The sequence below is a fragment of the Lepidothrix coronata genome, unplaced genomic scaffold, assembly GCF_001604755.1.
Source record: "Lepidothrix coronata isolate B3197 unplaced genomic scaffold, Lepidothrix_coronata-1.0 Scaffold94, whole genome shotgun sequence".
Taxonomy (NCBI): domain Eukaryota; kingdom Metazoa; phylum Chordata; class Aves; order Passeriformes; family Pipridae; genus Lepidothrix; species Lepidothrix coronata.
Genome location: NW_016690274.1, coordinates 1,889,062 through 1,908,995, shown reverse-complemented (window position 1 = coordinate 1,908,995; position 19,934 = coordinate 1,889,062). Strand labels below are relative to the sequence as shown.

The 19,934-nt window shown below is 36.3% G+C and overlaps 1 protein-coding gene across 9 annotated transcripts in view; it reads right to left on the bottom strand.

Annotated features, from left to right (window-relative positions):
• SYNE1 (spectrin repeat containing nuclear envelope protein 1) overlaps nt 1-19,934 on the bottom strand; it is a 306,473-nt gene that overhangs the window by 117,148 nt on the left and 169,391 nt on the right. For all 9 annotated transcript variants that reach the window (XR_001875992.1, XR_001875991.1, XR_001875994.1 and 6 more), the window contains 14 exons: nt 18,763-18,939; nt 16,747-17,012; nt 13,817-15,977; nt 13,291-13,628; nt 12,501-12,645; nt 11,316-11,534; nt 10,154-10,416; nt 8,447-8,612; nt 7,715-7,870; nt 7,358-7,510; nt 6,321-6,503; nt 4,688-4,825; nt 3,156-3,341; nt 578-700 (listed from right to left, as the gene is read on the bottom strand). Coding sequence is in view for 1 of the 9 variants with exons in the window: in XM_017821972.1 (XP_017677461.1) it covers nt 578-700; nt 3,156-3,341; nt 4,688-4,825; nt 6,321-6,503; nt 7,358-7,510; nt 7,715-7,870; nt 8,447-8,612; nt 10,154-10,416; nt 11,316-11,534; nt 12,501-12,645; nt 13,291-13,628; nt 13,817-15,977; nt 16,747-17,012; nt 18,763-18,939 (4,674 nt within the window). In the remaining 8 variants the exon portion in view is untranslated. The remainder of the gene's footprint in view (nt 1-577; nt 701-3,155; nt 3,342-4,687; nt 4,826-6,320; nt 6,504-7,357; nt 7,511-7,714; nt 7,871-8,446; nt 8,613-10,153; nt 10,417-11,315; nt 11,535-12,500; nt 12,646-13,290; nt 13,629-13,816; nt 15,978-16,746; nt 17,013-18,762; nt 18,940-19,934) is intronic.

The following is a 19,934-nucleotide window of genomic DNA, read 5'->3' as shown; positions in this document are numbered from 1 at the left end:
AGAAAGCTGTAACTTGCCTTACTTTACTTGTCAAGAGACTGAGATCAAAATCAACAAATTGACAAATCTCCACAGTAGATCAAGTGCAATACAGAAAGACGCAGTATCTTATGGAGGTAATTCAATTAAACATACAAAAATGTAACTAATTTTCTCTTAGATGTCCAGATTACTATGGGGAAAGAGAGCAACACACTAAATCATTGCATCTCTATCTGTAAAACAGGGATAACACTCCAGACTTCCTTTCAAAGTACTTTAAGAATCCATTGACCAAAAGCACTAGATAAGAATTGGGCTTTTTTATTATTATTAATATGGATTAAATGGATTGGATCCACGCTTCTCAGAATTGCATCAACCTAAGAACAGACTCATAAAGGATCATACTTCAACTACTCCCTTTAAGGGAATGATTCTTCCTGTTCCATCCTTTATTTCCTTGGCAGTATTTTGGGGCAACGCTGTGAAAGTGTGACCAATCTAAGAAACACAGCAATCAGTCTCACCAACACTCATTATTCTTTGTGTAAGTTCATACTACTCAAATGCTAATTTTGAGGTCTTGGTCTTTCACCTGTCTGTGAGAAAGTTGCTCTTTCAAGCTTAAATGCCCAAGCTCTGGAGAGGTCAACGTGGCTTGGGCTTGCTCCAGAGAAGCCTGAAGGACTCTCAGCTCAACTTCAAATTTCTTCATGTCCTGTAACACAACACATTTGAACAAGAGATCAATAAGAAGAAAAAAAATAAATCACTATAAATATATCTGTCAGGATTTTGTAGCTACGGTCCCCTTATATACAGTGAGAAAACTAATTCATACTTTTAACAACTAATTTTAAACGTTTAAAAGATTGGATAAAAACACCAGTTATATGACAGTCTAGAAAAAGAGATTGCAAAGGCAGAGTTATTATTTTAAGTACTTTTTTAATCTCAAATACAACGTATATTTTATAAAACTAATTTCATAGAATTCAAGGCCTAGAAAGGAACTGAAGATGTCCTCTAGTCAACTTCCTGTAATAAGACAAGACATAACTGCCTCATCTTTCTAGACTGTTTTTAAAAACCACTAGCAGTGGAGTCCCACTTATCTCTACAGGCAACATATTCCACTATTTCGGTACTGGAATTTTGTAGAAAGTTTTTTTCTGATAATCTAACGGGAAGTCATCTTTCATTGCAGTTTCAATATTTTACTTACTCTCCCATTAGTAAGTAAAATAAGTAAATAAAATCCCATTATTAACAAATTATTTTTATCCTCTCTGAATACATCATATGTTAGGATAACCCTTTTCCATGCATGTTTTCTACAAATTTATACACATAGTACAATCATAACTCTCCTCTGCTCTTTATCCAGTCAGTCCACATCTTTCTTCAAATGCAAAATTTGACATTGCTGAAACCTTGCTAGTGATGAGTAGGCAGAACAAAAGGACTACTTTGCATACCTTACAATTATATACTTTATTTTCTCCATAGTGATGGATTTTTTACAACAATGCTACACCATTCATTCATTTTTCCATGAAACCCGTTATTAAACTTACGACCTTTCAACAGGGTGTGTCAAGCCAGTAGTCCCTCATTCAGAAGCAAAACACATGCCTGGTTCTTCCTGTCTAAACAACCACTGTTTCTGTTGAACAGTAGCCTAATTTTTTTCAGGTACTCCCTGTATATATGGTGTTGTCTAAGCATCCCAAAAGCCATCATCTCTAAACCAGCAACCAACTCATTAATTAAAAATGTTGAATAGTACCAGGTCTAAGGGAGAAAGCTATAAACCCCTTCTTGATGTCTCTCACCTTTTGGGTTGCAATCATTGATAACTACACACCACTAAGTTTTCTAGCCAGCTTTATACCTACATATTGTATTTTCAACTAGATAACCTTATTAACTTTGTTAATAACAATATAATGTGAAACATTATTAAAGTCATGACATATGATATACTGTGTAATTATATACAAATTGATGTACTACTTTCATGTAAAATTGGACACTTTTGATATGATTTCTTCATAAATCTATGTTCGCTTCTATTCATCTCCATGCTTTCCTGTAAGAATTTACAAATCGTTTATTCAATTGTTCCAATATTTCTCTGAGAACTGAAGCCAGTAAGTTTCACTTCTACTATGCTTACTTATACGTAAATATCTGTTTTGTTTCATGAAAAATGATTAAAAAAACCCAACCAAATCCTTCAGCTCATAAACTGTGGTTCACTGATTTAAGGTTTTGTTATAGAAAGAAGTATTTTTCAAAACCTCTATGTTACACTGTTATGACTGCTTTCTGCCACGTCCTATAAATGTTGTGAAATAAAAGTCAAATTTTTAACCTTAGCTGCAATTGTCCTTAAAACTGATAGCCTATCTTAGTTGCCTTTAGGTATTTTCCTATTTAGTATTGTGTAACTGTAGCAGGTGACAGTAGAAGAATCCCTATAAATATATTAATTATAACATTAACATATAATTTTTTTCCTGGATTGTTGTATCAATTAAAAAAAAATAAAATTGAAATTTCTTGCTCTGAAGGCAAGAACAAGTAGAAAATATTTCCACTCTTTTCCTTGTGTCTTGCACCAGTTTACCATGCCTTCAGGCACTGCATAGGCATAACACACATTTACATTAACAGCAATCCCATACAGAAGAGCTGCACAGAAATGTCAGGGACACAAAAAACCATATTCATTCTTTTCATTGCACTCCCTTGCAGAGGTAGGTCTTATGTTATGAAATCCTGGTCTAGTCCAGTACTGATCTGAAGGAATTGATAACAGGCTTTAGATATCATTTAAGAATAAAATAAAGGAAATGGCAGAATATAACTGTCAGCAAAGACACATTTCAAGTATCTAAACATAGATGCTCAGTCCTGTTTGAGACACACCATGATCCAAAATACATCCATCCAGAAAGGGCAGTTATAAGAGGACCTGCTAAAATATTGTGCCCCTCCGAAAGAGCACCTGAAGGCAGTATCTCAAACAGCACAAGATACCTAACTTTAGACAACACAATCATGCCCATTATAGACCATGTATAATCTTCACTGCTATTAATCTCTGTAATATGATGCACACACCACCCTAGCTGCCAGCTAGCATTAAAAAAACTGCTTTCATTTACCTTGGCAGCATCTTGGAGATTTGGCAGCTGCATTTTGATAACTTGCAGTAATTGCTCTGTCCGACGCCCTAGTTCCAGCACTTGCTGAGACATTCCTTCAGTACAGTATACACTTGCCAGATAATCAATCCTCTCGCTCATGGCCTCAAGATCACTGTGAATCTCTCCAGACTCATCAAGCATGGTCTAGGTGGAGACATGAGCAAATTGAATGCCAGATTAGAGCTTTAATGACACATATCTTTTCAGTATATTCCAGTTGTGCAAACTCCTCAATCTGTACCCATGTGTAGGAATATGATTAAGTTCAACTGATTTCCTGTAAGACTTAGGCAATATGCTTAAATCTGAATATATGTTGAAGTGCTTCAGCTTAGGGAGACAGGAAAACAAAAGATTAAGTCATGAAGCTTCAGCAGCTGTACTTACCGACACACTAATTTTAGTGTTTCGCTATACACACTTCAGTATAAAAACATAATATCCACAATCTGTGGAGAAGATTTGTTCTGGAAGCCTGATGTACCTAACAGAAAGTAGAAGAAAGCACTTGGGTGCAGTGTAGGGCAGAAGCCTCAATGCTGCCTGAAAACATCACTGCCAAAGTATTCTGTAGGATGGCACTGTTTAAACTGTATCCTCATCAGATTTCAAAGCAGGGAAAAAGCCATAGCAAAATCAAAACAGGAATTCTATCTCCAGTTATCCTCAGGATAAATTGCCTGGAGGTACCTATTCAGAACATGAAAGCGTGACATACTGCATTGGACCAACATAAGAGAATGCAGCTGACAATTAAATAACAGACATATAAAAACCATGATTAATGCAGTCTTATTTTGGTATTAGTGAGACGTTAGTATCTTATGATGCTTTGACTTATTTCACATGGTCATGTAACACCAGGCAAGCTGGGACCCTACTGACATGGTCCACTGATCCCACACACACATTCCATGTGCAGACACACACTGAACAAATTGCACCATCACAGGGACATCAAGTCACTCTGATGTGAAATGTCCAGGAAGCAACTGGAAGAAACTCCTCTATTAGGTAGCAGTTTGAGAATATTTGGTATGAAACTCATTAGATGAGAAAAAAAGGCTATTCCAATTTAGGATAAAGAAGAAAGAAAAAAAAAAACAAACTGAAACTCATGTTTGATTAACTCAAGTTTTATAGTATTAGCTGCAATAAGGTATTTGGTGTGATAGAATCACAGTGTATGGACACACCTTTCAACCAAAACTTATTATGAAGCCAATGTACTTGAGTAAACATGGAGATCAACTTTGAATCACATAGTTTTATCCCACAATATATCTTAATTTCTGTGTTCAAAACAATTGTCCAAAACCAATCAATCATTTTTAAAGCTTGTGGGAACAGTCAAAGAAATCTAGCACTTTGAATTTTTTTTTTCCCTCAAGGAAAGGAGGCAAAAAAAGGTAGAAAAAGTAGAACCCTATTGCTTTGAAAATAACTTTGTATATACACTGCCTTTTAAATTTCATATCTCATATAATTACCTGGTAGGCTTTACACTGGTCACGAAGCTGAGAGGAAGAATTCCATGTTATACTACCATGGACTAGAATATTTGCTTTCTCAATCCATTTCAATACGAACTCCTGCATCTCATTGTATTCTTCCAAGTGTGAAGCAGCCTGGATATGAAGGAAAAATTCTCTTAAGCCTAAGATGTAATTTTGTACAGTTCTTAGCAAATGATAAAACTAATTTTATTTCATTTACTGTTGGGATCATTTAAACAACTTTTCCATACTGTTGTATATAATTTAATTACTTATGTATTTATGGAGTTAAAATAGATCTGCTTCCAGTAATAAGCATATCTATTTTGGGGAAAAAAGGCACTATAAGAATGTAGGTCACACTGGGAGAGGCCATTGATGCTCAAATATGTCCCTAGAGGGTACACTCCCTGTGCGTATTTCAGCCTCACATGTAAGTTCCAAAACACCTTCTTGTTCAGTTTGTGGCTCAGTGCAAGCCTGCTCTATTTCATTTCTTATTTTACTTTGTCTCCTTCTGTTACCATCCTCCAAATCACCTTTTTTTACAATCTGCTTTGCCCGTTTAGTCTTCCATATTTCCAAATGAAATGTTGCACTATTTCAGAATATAGGACAAAAGCTGTTTTGTGATTCATCCAATTTCTACTTAGCAAAGTACTCATAAGTTCCCATTTTCTTCTCAGCAGGAATAATTTCCTTGCTTTTCACAAATTTGTTTTTCATAAAGAATTTATCAAATCCTAGGTGATCAAACTGTATTTGCAAGCAGTTTGCCATATCTATCCTTTTTTTTGGTGAGTGGATTTCTTCGTGCAGAACAAAAATACCCTAATGGTAAATCCCTTCACAAAGTACCTCTGACTGAACTCCTACTTTGATAGTAACTTTCTATCTCTTCTTAAAAACAATTTTTCAGAGCAAACTGAAAAGAATAGCATGAAATAATCTTTTTCAAGCTTTAGAGAAGTGTTGCGTGCAGAAGGGAGAACTCTTAATTTATCAAGGTATTGATGGCAGAACCACAGAAAATCCATTTATTTGCTTTTAGCTAGACTTCTTCTGGGATAACAACAATTAAGAAAAAGAAAAAAAGGAGAAAGAATTTCAGAGACTTTGAACCACAGAGGATATACTGTTATGAATGCCAAAATGTTGTGTAAATATTATGGATTATCAGGACCCTTGTATATAGGCTTTTCTATTGAACCTACAAATTATATTCACCCTCTATGTATTGAGACTAGAGCAAAGAAATTTATTTCATTTTTCTTTTTAATGCTGCAAATATTGGTAACGGTGATAAAACAGAGGCCTTGAAAAGCACAGTGAAATACTGTTTCCTGGCATGGTACTGTTTGTGAGGTCTATCATCTTTTTCGGGCACCAGAGGAATCAACCAGCAGATTATTCATGCAAGAGGATGTTAAAGTTACATCACAGAATTATTCGACCCTCCTGATACGACCTGTCTGTACCTCTCTGCGATGTGATGCAAGCCCTGACTAATAACAGGCAGATGTCCCAAGGAATGCCCCTTCTTGCACAACTACAGGAAAATAAACGAGAAGTTTGCATGCTCCTTCTGCTTCTGAAAGAAAACAGCTGGAGGTAGGCGCAATCATACCTGACTAAGCTTGGCTGCTCTGTACTCAGCCTGCCGTATAGTCTGTTGGTGCAATGTAGTGAGTTTCCCTATCCTGTTAGCCAGCTGCTTAGCCAGTGGTGCATTCTGCTCTGCAAAGTCCTGGACGGATGCATCTAATTCCAACAGCTTTATATTGCAGCTGTCCAACTCTTCACCGAGGATCTAGACAGAAAAACAATAAAATCAGTGATCCAGGAAGTGTTAGCTTTCTAGTTGATTATTTCTAGTCCAACTTGCAACTTTTATACCCTGTCCAAAGTCTCCATAGTTTGTTCCATTTTTAAGCAGGAAGGCAGAACAGCAGGATGTTTGGTCATCTCTTAAATATGTGCTGTTACTCTTTCTTCTCTGACTTCCTGGCTGAAACGGATAACCATTCTCCCTACCATAGCCAAAGACTGAGTCACTTCAGTGTGACATTAACTATTCTCAGGCATCTTTCTGTGTTAGTTTCTGAAATGAACAGTCAGCACACACTGCCATGACAAGGATTTTTATTGATTGGAAAAGGGGTCTGTTTTGTTGATGTCTTAAAATATAACTTTACAAACTCAGAAAAATGTAATTAGTCATTAATGCATTATGAAAACTTTCATTTTCCTTTGAAACTTGCATTTTCATAGCTTGATCCTGATGTAGGAGCAAGTAAATCAAAAGTAAAGGTATACTGTAAAGAATGATCTTTTCAGTACAGACTGGGACAAGGAGCATTTTGGGGGACCCATAGGGTTTCCCAGATTGTAGTCATACTCATTATTTAAAAGGAACAATGAAATTTTGTCCATCTGACTTTTACACTCAGCTACTTCAAAATTGTGTTTCTCACTGAAGTCCCTGTATGGGTTAGTTTGCAAAGAATATAATTTTAAACATCTCATTACTCAACCCTTTTCTCTGTCCATTCTTCTGTTGAACTACATTAAAAAAATGTGTTCTGCAAGTAACTTTTGTATGAAGTGAGTGCCCCAGTTCAGAAGAATTTATGGTGTAACCACATAAGGAAAGCCTTGTCTTACCTTTTGTTCAAGTTTAGCTTGTGCTATATCATTTGTTTTCTTTTTCAGTTTGGAAAGAATGGCATTTAGTTCGTTTGCTATCCCCTGAATTTTCTGATCAAATTCTTGATTCAATGTTTTGATTTGCTGAGTTTCTCTTTCTTTAGTTTGAATCTGTCAAAAATAAGAATGAAATTCAGTAACCAGAAGTAACGTCCATCTTAAAGGAAATTACCTTTCATTTAACTTAGTTTAATTTAAAGGATGAAGGAACTAAAACTATTCTATATTGCCACAGTTTGGCCACACATGAATACCAAATTATAAAGCCTAAGGAAGGGATATAGATCCATTATGCACTTATCTACTGTGCTATACCTGATCCTGTACAGTTACAAGGGCCAGCCCAACTTCTGCTAAATGAAGAGAGAGTTCAGAAGGCAAAATGGTATAAAGCCCCAGGTACTTATTCTGTTGTTGTTCAGCCATTTTCTCAACAGCCTGGCGATGAGTAGTAACTTCACCAAGGAGAGACTAACAACAGAAAAAAACAGTACTGTCAAGAACAATGGGAGAAACACATCTGTGTAAACTTAGCAAATGCAGATATTACATATTAATTGTTTTCAAATTCTTAACTAGTTCAAGAAAACAATTTTATCTTAGGATTTGCTGGATTTCCAGTTATGACTGTCTGTTCAGTTCTCTGTTCCTGTGTGACCACATGTACATAGAAAACATCAAGTGAAATCAGTTTACTTTGCTGCTTCCCTCCCAAACCTAAATTGCTGAGATAGAAATGTCACATTCTGTCCATTCACATTCTATAGTTCCCCCACACTTTGAAGGAGAGGAGAAACATAACTAATCAATACACTAGTACATAAAATCGCATATAAGCAAATAGTTTAATATCTCTTAAATATCTTAAAATAAAATATTACAGTCCATCATCTACTTCATGCTTTATGAATTTGTCTATTGGGTTACTCAAAAACTCATGAATATTATCTAATTTGAATTTGTGGTGGTTTTGAAACTATTAACATTCACTAACAGATTACAATGAAGATAAATATTGCAATTTAGGAATTGACAAATTTAAGATACCTGCAACTCCTGAAGTTGAGTGTCCACTTCTACATCAGGGCTTAATAAATATTCTTTTGTTTCCTGGATCCAGGAGTTCACAACATTAATCTCTGCTTCAACCTCCTCACGCTCCTTCAGCTCCTGTTTTGCCATCTTCACACCTTTTTTAACTTTCTGTTGCATACTTCAGAAGCAAAGAAAAAATAACTATTTGTGAAGAATTAAGCAATGTCTAAAAATATTGCTTTGTCAGAAAATGCTGAATAATAAAGATAATGATTGATGGCCTCACATCCAGTAAAATAAATTTAAATAAACAATTTATTTTTATGTTTGTTCTTTGGTATTATGTATTTGGACATCAAGCATGCAATTCTTTTGAAGAAATGCAAACGTTTACAATAAAGACCCCTACATTTGAGCTTATCACCACAGACTGCCCTTATTGTCAGTGGAGGAAACAGGCACAGATGAGAGCATGAACTCATGTAGGGCATGAATTCAGATAATTCATCATGCTTCTAAAAGAAATTTCTAAAATGGGTCAGAAAAACTTAATTTTAGACTTGTCTATTTCTCTACATTAATTAGAGAGCGATACTTAATCAATTCTGATGTTGATATCTATAATGTAAAATAATGTGAGATAAATTCTGCTCCTATTGATGGAATTTGCATTGGCAGAATACTTAGGGAAAGGTACGGATCAAACATCTGAACACCATTTCTGATCCAGAGACGTATCTCCACACTTCCACTAAGACAGAATTTCTGCACTTTTCTCAAGAACTTGGATGTCCTCTGAAAAAGGATACTGCTGTGACTCCTGGACTACTTGCAACTGTTGATGTATGTGACATGGATCTTACTTTGATATTCCCACATTTATGTTTGCTTAACCTTTCATAGCTGAACCCTCCCTTATTTACATGAGCAGGATATCATCACAGACCCCATATTTTAGAAACCAATTCTAAGTGAATGGAATTATAAAAGTGCTTGCATCTACACCTGTCCTAGAGGGATCATTTATGCATGTACACGAAGAACTTTGCACAGGCATGGTGGAGGATTTGCAGTTTTTTATTCTCTATGTCTCTTCCTCTTCCCACTGCAGAGATACAGTTAAAAGCATCATAGTGTAGTTATGAGGTAAATATGTGTCCTGAAACTTGGTATAAAACTTTCTGTTTTCTACATGAAAGGGAGACATTTTAGATTTCCATAAACTCGCATATACACTTTGTGAAATGTTAAGACATACTTTGTTTGCAACTCCCCTAAATTTCCCTATAAATTTCATACAATGCCTACTTTTGGTACCTAAGTGCTTCAAACAGGGGAAACGAAGTGATAAACTAACCAAAACTTAGGATACAAAGACATAAATAGTCACCATTAATGGTGAAAGGCAATGTAAATGTGTAAAGTCAGTTATAACTTTAATGCAGTTTATGTAGCTTTTACACAAGTTAGTAATATGCAAGGCAAGAAGTAGATATTCTAAAATATATACTCCAGCTGATGGAAATAAAATAATGGCAAAAAATATATTTCAAAATTAATTAAAATAATTCAAAATTAAACTGATGCTTATTTTAAATATAGTAACTAATATTTATTTTAAGCATGATAATTGTTAATTATATAAAATGATACATAAACTCTTATTAATGAATTGTAAGATAACATTTTTCTAGTGAATATTTTAAAATATTGCCTTACTTGTGGCATCGATCTTGCATTGCTTTGATTTCTTGCATTACTGGTAGTTCCTCCTGAGATGGAGGCCTTATTTCCACATCCTGAAGCATGCTGACAGCATGCTGTTTGAGCAGGCCCAAAGATGACAGCTGGTGGTCTACCTCCAGAAGGAAACTGCTGTGGTAATCCAGGAGTTCCAGGAGCTCAGTCTTGGATGACTTTTCCACTGAGCTCTCTGGTAAGCGACCCTGTAGCTCATCTATTGCTGTGGTGGCTTTCTGAATCTATGGAAAGAGATACAGTCTTGTCAATAATGAAATTACAAAAGAAGCTAGTACAACTGACACCAAAAGGTGTTCAACCCAGTGCTGTACATTTAGATTCTGTAAAACTGTTTGTGCAGTAGTCTCTACAATATAAATTTATGCTCTACTGTCCTAGATCCAGCTAGCTAGCCCTAACTCTTCACAGACTTGCTAAGGCACATTTTTTTGTCCACTGAAAATGAGTGTCTCCTTATATTTTTTAGCACTTATTATATTAATTGCCATAGGACCTGGATCTCTACCCCAGGGCACATCCATATTTGTCACAATTCATACATTTAACAGAACGATTATCCCCATTCCTAGAGAACCTGCCATCTGGGCATAAATAATGGATGATGATGGATAAAAGGAGTCAGGCAGAATATAAGGGGAAAAAAAAAGAGACGTGACTGATGAACAGTGACAGGCAATATCATCACTGCTTATGCTTAGAAACAACAACTTCATACTCTTCAGGAAAAAAAGAAGAAAGAGAGAAGAGTAAAAAGAGAGAAGAAAGAGAGGAGGAAGAGAAGAAGAGAGAAGAAGAAAGAAAAAAAGAGGTTGACATAATCTAGAATAGAACATCTGGGGAAGGGAAACGTAAAGGAGAAGATTCTGAAGATTCTGAAGAACTACCAGAAACCAAAAAAATCTCTAAATTTATTATAGATGTATGCATACAGAAGAACAGTACAAACTTTGGAGGCAGTGATTCTAAATTTAGATCTTGCATAGCTGCGTTTTTCTGACCTGAGGAGAACAAATCACTATTATTCCTGATATCAGTTTTCTCTACCACAAGATGATTAATAAGGCAGTATAATGAGTGAAAACCTATGTACAAAGGAGGATTTACCAAGATTAGAATTTACCTTATCATTAAAGCCCTTCCACTCCTGCACTGCATCTTCCAAAATTTTTTCTTGTTCCTGGGCTGCATTTCGGAGCCGTGTCCAGCGTTGCCAAACTGTTGTCATGGATCTACTTATAGATGCTTTACTGGCATCATTGCTAACTTTTTCCAGCTGCGAAGCCTTTTCTTCTAGGGCTGTGACGTTCTCATGGAAAGAATTCACTACGGACACAAGAGTCTGAAAAAGCAAAAATAAGCACTGTTTTCCTTTACTACAACACAACTCATTACTATTCAACAGTGAGGTAGATGAACCACTTCCATCCAATGAAGACAAAAAGGAAGTACTCTATGCTGAGTGAGATGGCTAGGTCTCACTTTATTTTTAATATGCAATATATTAGATACAGCTACTTGTCCAAAATGCAAGCCTCTGGAAGCAGCAGAAATCTGCTGTAATCAGATATTCTCTTCCCTGACAGACCCTTGAGGAGATGAAAATGAGCATTCAGGGTCCTTAGCATAGCAAAGACTGACTTCTACTAGACTCCAAAAAGGAAAGAAGCCATTCGGGTGTTTAAGTGTACATTTATGTCATGTTTATCTTCAATGACATTTTATATTTCCAAGGATATGAGGATATTCTCATGAAGCTGGCAGACATGATATTACCCTTAGGGGAGATTCTTGATTTCACAGAGACACAGTTGGAGACCTGGCAGCATGTCTAACTGACTGATTAGTACCCTAAATACAAGAAGAGAAAATAATTCTTTTAAGTTACATTTCTTTTAGACTAAACAAGAGTTAATATCAAACCCCAACTCTTCCTGTCCTAGTAAAACTGTTCAACGTGATCCAAAGTAGATGGATCTTTCTACTGATCTGAGTTTCTTGTAGGGTACATAATTTTGGGGCTAATATATACAAGGCTTTTAGGAACCTCCTGACTCTTTGCATTTCTCTACAGTCATAGGCACATAGACAGACAAGTTGAACAGCGATTAAAAGCATCTGTCTTTGTCACCCCACAAATGTGTGTCTTCCACTACACTAAACACCCCTTGGTGTGCTATGACACAGATAAGTGCTACAGGAAAAGATGCAAAAATTGAAATTAGTGTTACCACAGGTAGGGACTTATGTAACATATATTTATTTTCATTTGAAAGAGAAGGATTTCATGCAATTATCAGTACCTTACCTTATGTGTTAGCAATTTCTCTTCTGCTTCATGAGAAGAAGGAGCTTTAGCTACTGAGAATTCAGATAATTTTTTCTCAGCCTCATTCATCACTTCAATAACCTTCTGCCTTGCTGTCTGGTACTCCTGCCACTCAGAAGCACATCTGAAACAAATACGGTTCCAGAAAGAACAAATCAATGCAATATAAAAACATTTGAAAATAAGGAATATTGTTGCACCTAGTTTTCAATGTAACTGCTTAGTTTTGCTGTTACACAGTATTTTCCAAGAAAAAGAAAGATTATTGAGAAAGAGCATACATAGAACCATATGCCTTCCAAAAACCATAGCTGGGCATTTAATAATCCTTGCATGACATTTTCTCAGTGACTGTCTACATTACCTTTTAAACCTAACCAAGCTTGCAGAATCCAGAACATTGAGGAATAATAAGTAAAATAGTTATTCTGATTGGAAAGGTACTTCCTTTTAGTTCAAAATCTCTGCTTCAATTTCATTTGTTTCTGCATAGGTCTTGTGTCAGGTGAAATATGGGACAGTCATTCCCTACTCTTCTTCTCAGTGCTGTTTCAAGTTTAATATAATTATATTATAGCTTCCTCAAGATCACACAACTAGTCAGTTAGGGGCAGAGGAGAAAACAGAATCCAAGAACTCTGAATCTCAATATCCACTTCTCTCATAAGTAGCAAAAATATTTACAAAACTCCAGTTAATGTTGTGATCTCTTTCTTCCATCACCAATAAGGTCATCTTAAAATGAAAGAAAAAAAAGGAAAGAATATACCTTTGTAACTGCTCTTGCTGGGTTTGGGCTTCTTGCTTTGTCCCTTTGGCCTTTTCCTCCAATGCAGCTACATTCTGTACCAGCTTTTCTCTTGCTGTGGCTTGTATAAAGGGCTCTATCTCAGACACAAGGCCCTGTAACTCTTTCAAATGATTATTGAACTGACTTTCTGTGCTGAAAAATTCGATGTGGTTCCTTAGGTTCTCCTCAGAATTCTCAACATCTAAACCATTTCTTGCTAAATGTAGAAATTCCTGAGCATCTTCAAGCCAGTCATTTGCTATCTGCATCACTTGGTAGTATCTTTGGCAGAGGCTATATACTTTATTCAAGGTAGCCTGAAATAAAAGGGAAAATTATACAGATGGTCACAAATATAAAATCACAGCAGCCTGTGTCATTAAAAAAAAAGAAACAACAGGATTATTAAAATAAATCTTTTCATGATGATTGCAAACATCAACCCACAGAGCCATCTTTTTCAGCTTCATGACTGAGAAACTAATTACACTTAGGATGCACTAACCTGTCTCACATGTATAGCTTCTTGAACTTCACCATCTAGTTCCATCAGCTCAGCAAGAGTGTTTTCCAGGTCAGCAGGTATCAGCTCCTTTGCTTTCATATATCTCTCTTTCTCTTTATTGCTCAGTGCATTCATTATTCTCAGGCTTGACTGCACTTCTTCCTGATGTATTTGAACCTTTCGGATTTCTTCCTGGATGCACTGCAGTTTGAAGTCCAAACTTAATGTTCCATTAAGTTCTGCTTTCACCCATCTCAACCAGTCGAGTGAGCGGCAGATTTCTGTCTTGAAGTCTATGCTTTGCACAAGTCTGTTCTCACACTCCATTACGGTGTCAACAATGGCAGCATGCAAAGACTTCAGTTTCTCTTGCCAAGCCTGCACTTGGTGATTTGTTGTCTCATATGCAGATGAGTCAAGCTGAGGAGAAAGGGTTTCCAGATGTTCAGTTATTCGCTTCAGAAGACTTCCTGAGTCTTGCAAGCTGCCCACCAAAGAATGGTATATTTTCAACTTTTCTTCTATTGGGAGTGTTTCTTCGTTTACCTTAAACCGCTCCCTTTTTACTGCCTCGAGCTGTGCCTCAAACTGCACACACATTTTCTCATGTTCCTGGCATGCTTCTATTGTGTCTTCCAACAGGTTGATTTTCTGTTCTATTTGTCTTTTCAACTTGTGATATAGTGTGGTAAGTTTTAACATTTCATCTGGTTGCCATGGCTGACCAGTGCTCCGAAAGGCCTCCTTCTTCTGGTTCAGTTCATCCACTGCTGCACCAAGGCTTACCACTTCACCTAAGAGATCTCTGTAGGCCTGCTGGAGTGACACAGCTTCTTTTGCTAAAACAGCAGCTGGAGCTTTGTCCATGTTAACAAACTGATCTTCTAGCTCAGTCAGAGCTTTACTTGTCAACTCAATCAAAGAGGCATACTCTTTTCTGGCATAAATTGCTTCCTGAACTTTATATAATTTTTCTTTTGCCAGAGCAGTGACAATATTGAATTGCTGAGGGAGACTGTTAAGTTTTTCATTCAGATAGGAATGATCCACTTCATTAAGTGATGGTAGGACTTCTTGACCATCTCTTTGCAGTGCAAGTAGCAGGTTTTCATATTCTGGAGACTGTTCAAGAATCTGTTGATACTTTGCCAGCTGACTGTATAGCTCAGTGTCAGAATTCATTACATTGACTTCTGGAAATGTGACAATATCAGCTTGTTTTAGCCAATGGCAAGCTTTATCTAAGTCTTCTTTGAAATATTTCCTGGAAACAATATTTTTCTCCAGTTCTAACAATCTCTGGTTACACTTTTGTAAAACAGTGTCATACACATTCTGTAGTTCTTGCAGTTTACCTAACACTTCACTCTTTTCTTGATTTGTTGCTTCTTTCATTAAATTCCTTCCTTGAGCCCACAACCCTGTGACCTCATTTTGATAGGCCTTCAGGTTAGCCTGGGTATTCTTACAAGTCCTGATCTGTTTATTCACATCTTCTGGCAACAGACAAATGTGTTCTGGAAACATTACCTTCTTCTCATGCTGGTGAATTTGGTTTGTAGCCTGAAAGACTGCCATGAGAAACTGGGTCTTTTCAGACAGTGCTTTATTCAGGTGTTTTCTCCTCTGGCCAACCAAATCGCTGAGACAAGCCACATGGTGCTGTGCATGAGAAACTGTTTTCTGCAGCTCTTGCCTTTCATTGAGCCCTAGATTGGTCATCACCCTGTCAGCATCTTTCACAAGCATCTTCAGAACGAGCTGTTTGGCTTCAAGCTCACTGCAAATGGTAAGATGATCCATGAGAAGACTCTGAGCCAAATCTGGTGGAGGGCTCTGTTTAAGAGCCTCTGAGATACTAGGTTGCTGTTCCTCTGCCCATTCCATTAGTTCATGAAATTTGGAATGCACCAAATTGAGCTCTTCTAAAGTTGAAACAGAAACTTGAATTTTCCTTTTGACAAGGTCCTCCAGCTGAGTCCAGCGTTGCTCAAAATGACTGAATTGCTCCTTTACTAATTCTTTGTCATCAAGATTCAGATGTTCTATCATCTTCTGTTTCTGATCTTTGAAATCTTCCAGAGCAAATCTCCTTTCTTGTAGCACCATTGCCAATTTCTGCAAAGCTTCAAGGTGCACATTTGTACTTTCAGCATCAGATCTATAATCAAAATGGACAGGACATAAATGAATTATTAGATCCCATTTCAGGACAGACTTACAAGACTTCAGGATTAATTATAATCCCACTACATACTGAAATCAATGTGATATAAAGACCTACAGTTTTCAGAATAACTTGAAGGTAATAGTCTTGAATATTAATTAAAAAGTTCAACAAATTTATTCCTTTCCCTTTCATCTGCAGTATGGTCATCAGTCTGACCATGGAAATTTATATGAATACTACAGAGCATACTGGTTATATTGCACATACAAACAACAAGAAGTATTGAGATCGAAGTGAATTTTGTTCCATGATAGTGATAGCAGCAGCACTAGGCTCACAATTTTACACAGAGCTGGTGTGTTTATGCTATACAAAGGAGTAGCAAACATTTAGCAGTAGTAACTAAGCTTTAATAGTTTCATAGATATAACACAATATCACAATGAAAAACTGGTGAAACACAGTAAAGACAAATGAAAGCATTCAAATGAAATAGTCAGCATTCTTGAAACATCAGGAAATACTATATCCTGAGATAGGATCAATCACTACTTGCCATAAAGACAAACACTGAAGATTCGGCTTCTCAAACTCTCTTCATTTCAACTGAAGTAATTAATTGCCTTATAATTAATGAGAGGAGTGCTTTTAATTAAGCATAGAAAAAAGGATTTTTAGTGGCTCCAACTTAAAGACACTCTGTAAACAGTTCTTTCAACATATATACATGTTTGCTTTGTGCATGCTACTCCTTTTTTACCTAGCTAGGTTGTCCCACTCTTTTGTGAGCTTTTCCAAGAAAACTTCAACTACGTTCATGCGATCATGGTAATCTCTTGTCCTCTGCAGATCCTCCTCCCTCTGCATGAGCAAACTGTGTGCCTGAAGGCAGAGGTCCAGCCACTGGTTGCTCAGTTCTCCTACTTCCTTGTGTTCAGGTGATTCTTGTCCTTGGGTTAGCTTATTCATCTTCTCAGTCATAGAGGTAAGAGCTGACTGCTTAGACTGTAACTTCTGACTGAATTCCTGAAATAGATATGAGTAAAAACCAGTATAATGGCACATACTCAAAGTGGAATTTAAGTAAAAACTCTGAAATAAATAAATTGTGTAAGGACTAATTATCTGCCCAGGCAAATGTTAATTGGAAGTGTCTTCTCTCCTCTCCTAACCCTCCTCTCCATCTTGTCAGGTGAACACAAGTTGGTTATAGATGTGAAAGCAAATCAGAGGAACTTCCAAGTGCCAGTGATAAACAGAAATCACGACTGAGTCACATCTTGTTGTCCAGGCTTCTAGACTAGCACAGCTCCCACCATATACTAAAACATGCAAGATAGTCTGAGTATCCCGAGAATAATTCCTATTACCAGTACCGTTTCTGTTTCTAGCTTATTTTTTTTCCGTTTCCTTTTTCATTATGGACTAAAAATAAGAAGCAGAGTCCATGAGTCAGTGAGCCTCCACATCGATACTTTGTATTGCTCCTACTTCTGTAATAGCAACCATTATCACTGTCACTGAGAAAAAGGCAGTGATTACCGAGGTATGATTGTTATTTTAGTTAATAACTAATAATTAAAGGAGTTCATCTGCATACACATTTCTCACCAAATAAGAAGTCAGAGAGATCCCAAAAAGCAGAATATACAATATACTGACAGATAAAGCTAATCAAATATTTTTTTAGCCCTTACATGCTGTCTAAGGCAAATACAATCTTTTCCCAAATTCTAGTAACTGTAACTAAAAAAGAATTCTCAGCTTCAGCACTTTGTTGGGAAGATATGTTTTCACCAAAGGCTGCCAGGATTTCTGAAGCAGAGATGTTATTGCCCAGCTCAGCCTCATTCCTCTTCATGACTGCTTCAAATGGAACTAGGCATCTTCCTTTACCAGGGCAAATTATAGGGAAAAATACACATTGTGCCACATCTGACAGTACAGTAGGTGTCACCCTTTCATTATAATTCAAAGTTCCTGACTGAAATAGTGAAGAAATGCAGACTCTTTCTTCTCCCTGGGCTCTAATGGTAGCTAGTATAACACCTTTTAGTTATAACAGATTGCACTGAGGCATCTTCAAAGGCTATGACTTTGTTCAAACATGTGAGTACAACAGACATGAAGAGGAAGTGCCGTTTACCTTTCATCTAATTCCTGGCTTATCAGAAAAGGAATACAAGCAAAGTCTAGACCAAAAATGCAAAACCCAAGTATTCAATCATTTAATAAAGAAATTATCTGCTTTCTTTTTGTTACTTTACTGATGTTTGTGATGTGTACAGAATGGTCATAAAAATTCTCTCTTCAGGAATGAATGAGTGAAGATTTGAAGGCATTTGTCTCATTATTTAAACTGGGTTTCTGTCATACCTAGTCTCAGAGATCAGCAACATCAAATAGCTTCTGGACTAATTCTGAAATACTCCTAACTATTTAGAAGTACAGAAATCAAAGAATTTAGCAAGCCCAATTTGCAGATTTTATTTTCAGATCCACTGTGATCAGCATTTAGTACTCTAAAAGTAAAGGCAAATCAGAACAGTAGCCTGAAAAATGTCTGTTGCTAAAAAAATCAAAGCCAGAAAAACACTAAAGAACAGTTTTCTGCTCTCTGAATCATCGTGTAACATCAATAACGAAACACACTTTTCTGCTCTTGCTTAGAGCATATTAGCAATTGAATGCAATATGTGCATATAATATCATAAAATAATATCAGCTAAAGGATGAACTTCTTCCTTACCTTCTGTTCTTAACCCAGTCTCCTTACCTTAACCTTGAGTACCATATTCTGGGCAATGTTTAGCTCCAACTCTGCCCGTCTCCTTTTTAAATTCTGTAGTTGTTGATCCACATCCTGGAAATATATCCAGAGCTCAGCTTTCAATTGTTTTATCTCTTCCCAACCTTGAGACAAATACTGTGAATGCCTTATCTGTTGCTCGATCTAGAAGAAAATAAACGAAAAAGAGTAGGAATACTTTAATGTGTCTATTTTTGGAGAATGGAGGATGAATATCATTTTTCCTTTGAGCACAATACTGTACTTAAAGCAATTTCTACACTAGATTCTGAAGGGGCAAATATTATCCATAAAAAGAGTCTTAACCTTCAAAAGTCACAAAATTGTACCTATCAAAGGAAAGCTGTGGGATAACAAAAATAATGAAATTAATTATCATTCACCCTTGAGAGAAGCAAGTATATTTATGATTCTGCGTATTTCAGTGTTCTCAGTCCTCTGTTAAAGCTTTAAATTAACTGTATAATTTAGTCTACTGTATGCCAAGAACACTGCCAGGCTGTACCCTACATGCATTCACATTTGCAAAATAAAAGCTTAAACTAAACGCTTCCATTTTTTTGCTTAGCCCAGTTATTTTGCTTATATGTCTTTTCTAAAATGCCAAGAAGAATGCTTACTGGATCTGAGCCCATCAATCCTCTTACACCAATAGTGACACAGCTTCTTTCGCTCCAAATACAGCAGTTGGGTGCCTTTAAGGTTTAGACACTCAATCAGCTTAATATATCTCAGCACTTTAACATCAGAATAAGAGGAATCTTATTCTGATGTTTGGGATGCTTTTCAGCTATTCAATACTTAGACTGCCATACTTTTATGGATTACCTGGATTTGTACAATTTGCTTCTCTGGTATGGAATGCTGTTACTGTATGTATTAGATTCTTACTCTTGGCAGAAGTAGTTTCAAAATTTCAACTGTGTGTCTGTGTAAGTGAAACTAAATTTTTCATGTTTCCAACAACAGGAATGCTCATAATGTTTCTTTTCCAGTAATTTATAGTTCTATTTTAAAATGAAGTACTAAGTAACTTTAAAACTTAAAATTGAGGTACACTTCTATAAATCAATATGCCGAAGTAGACGCACTTTGATTTATGAATTGAACCATAAAATTTTTTTATGATGATTATAATT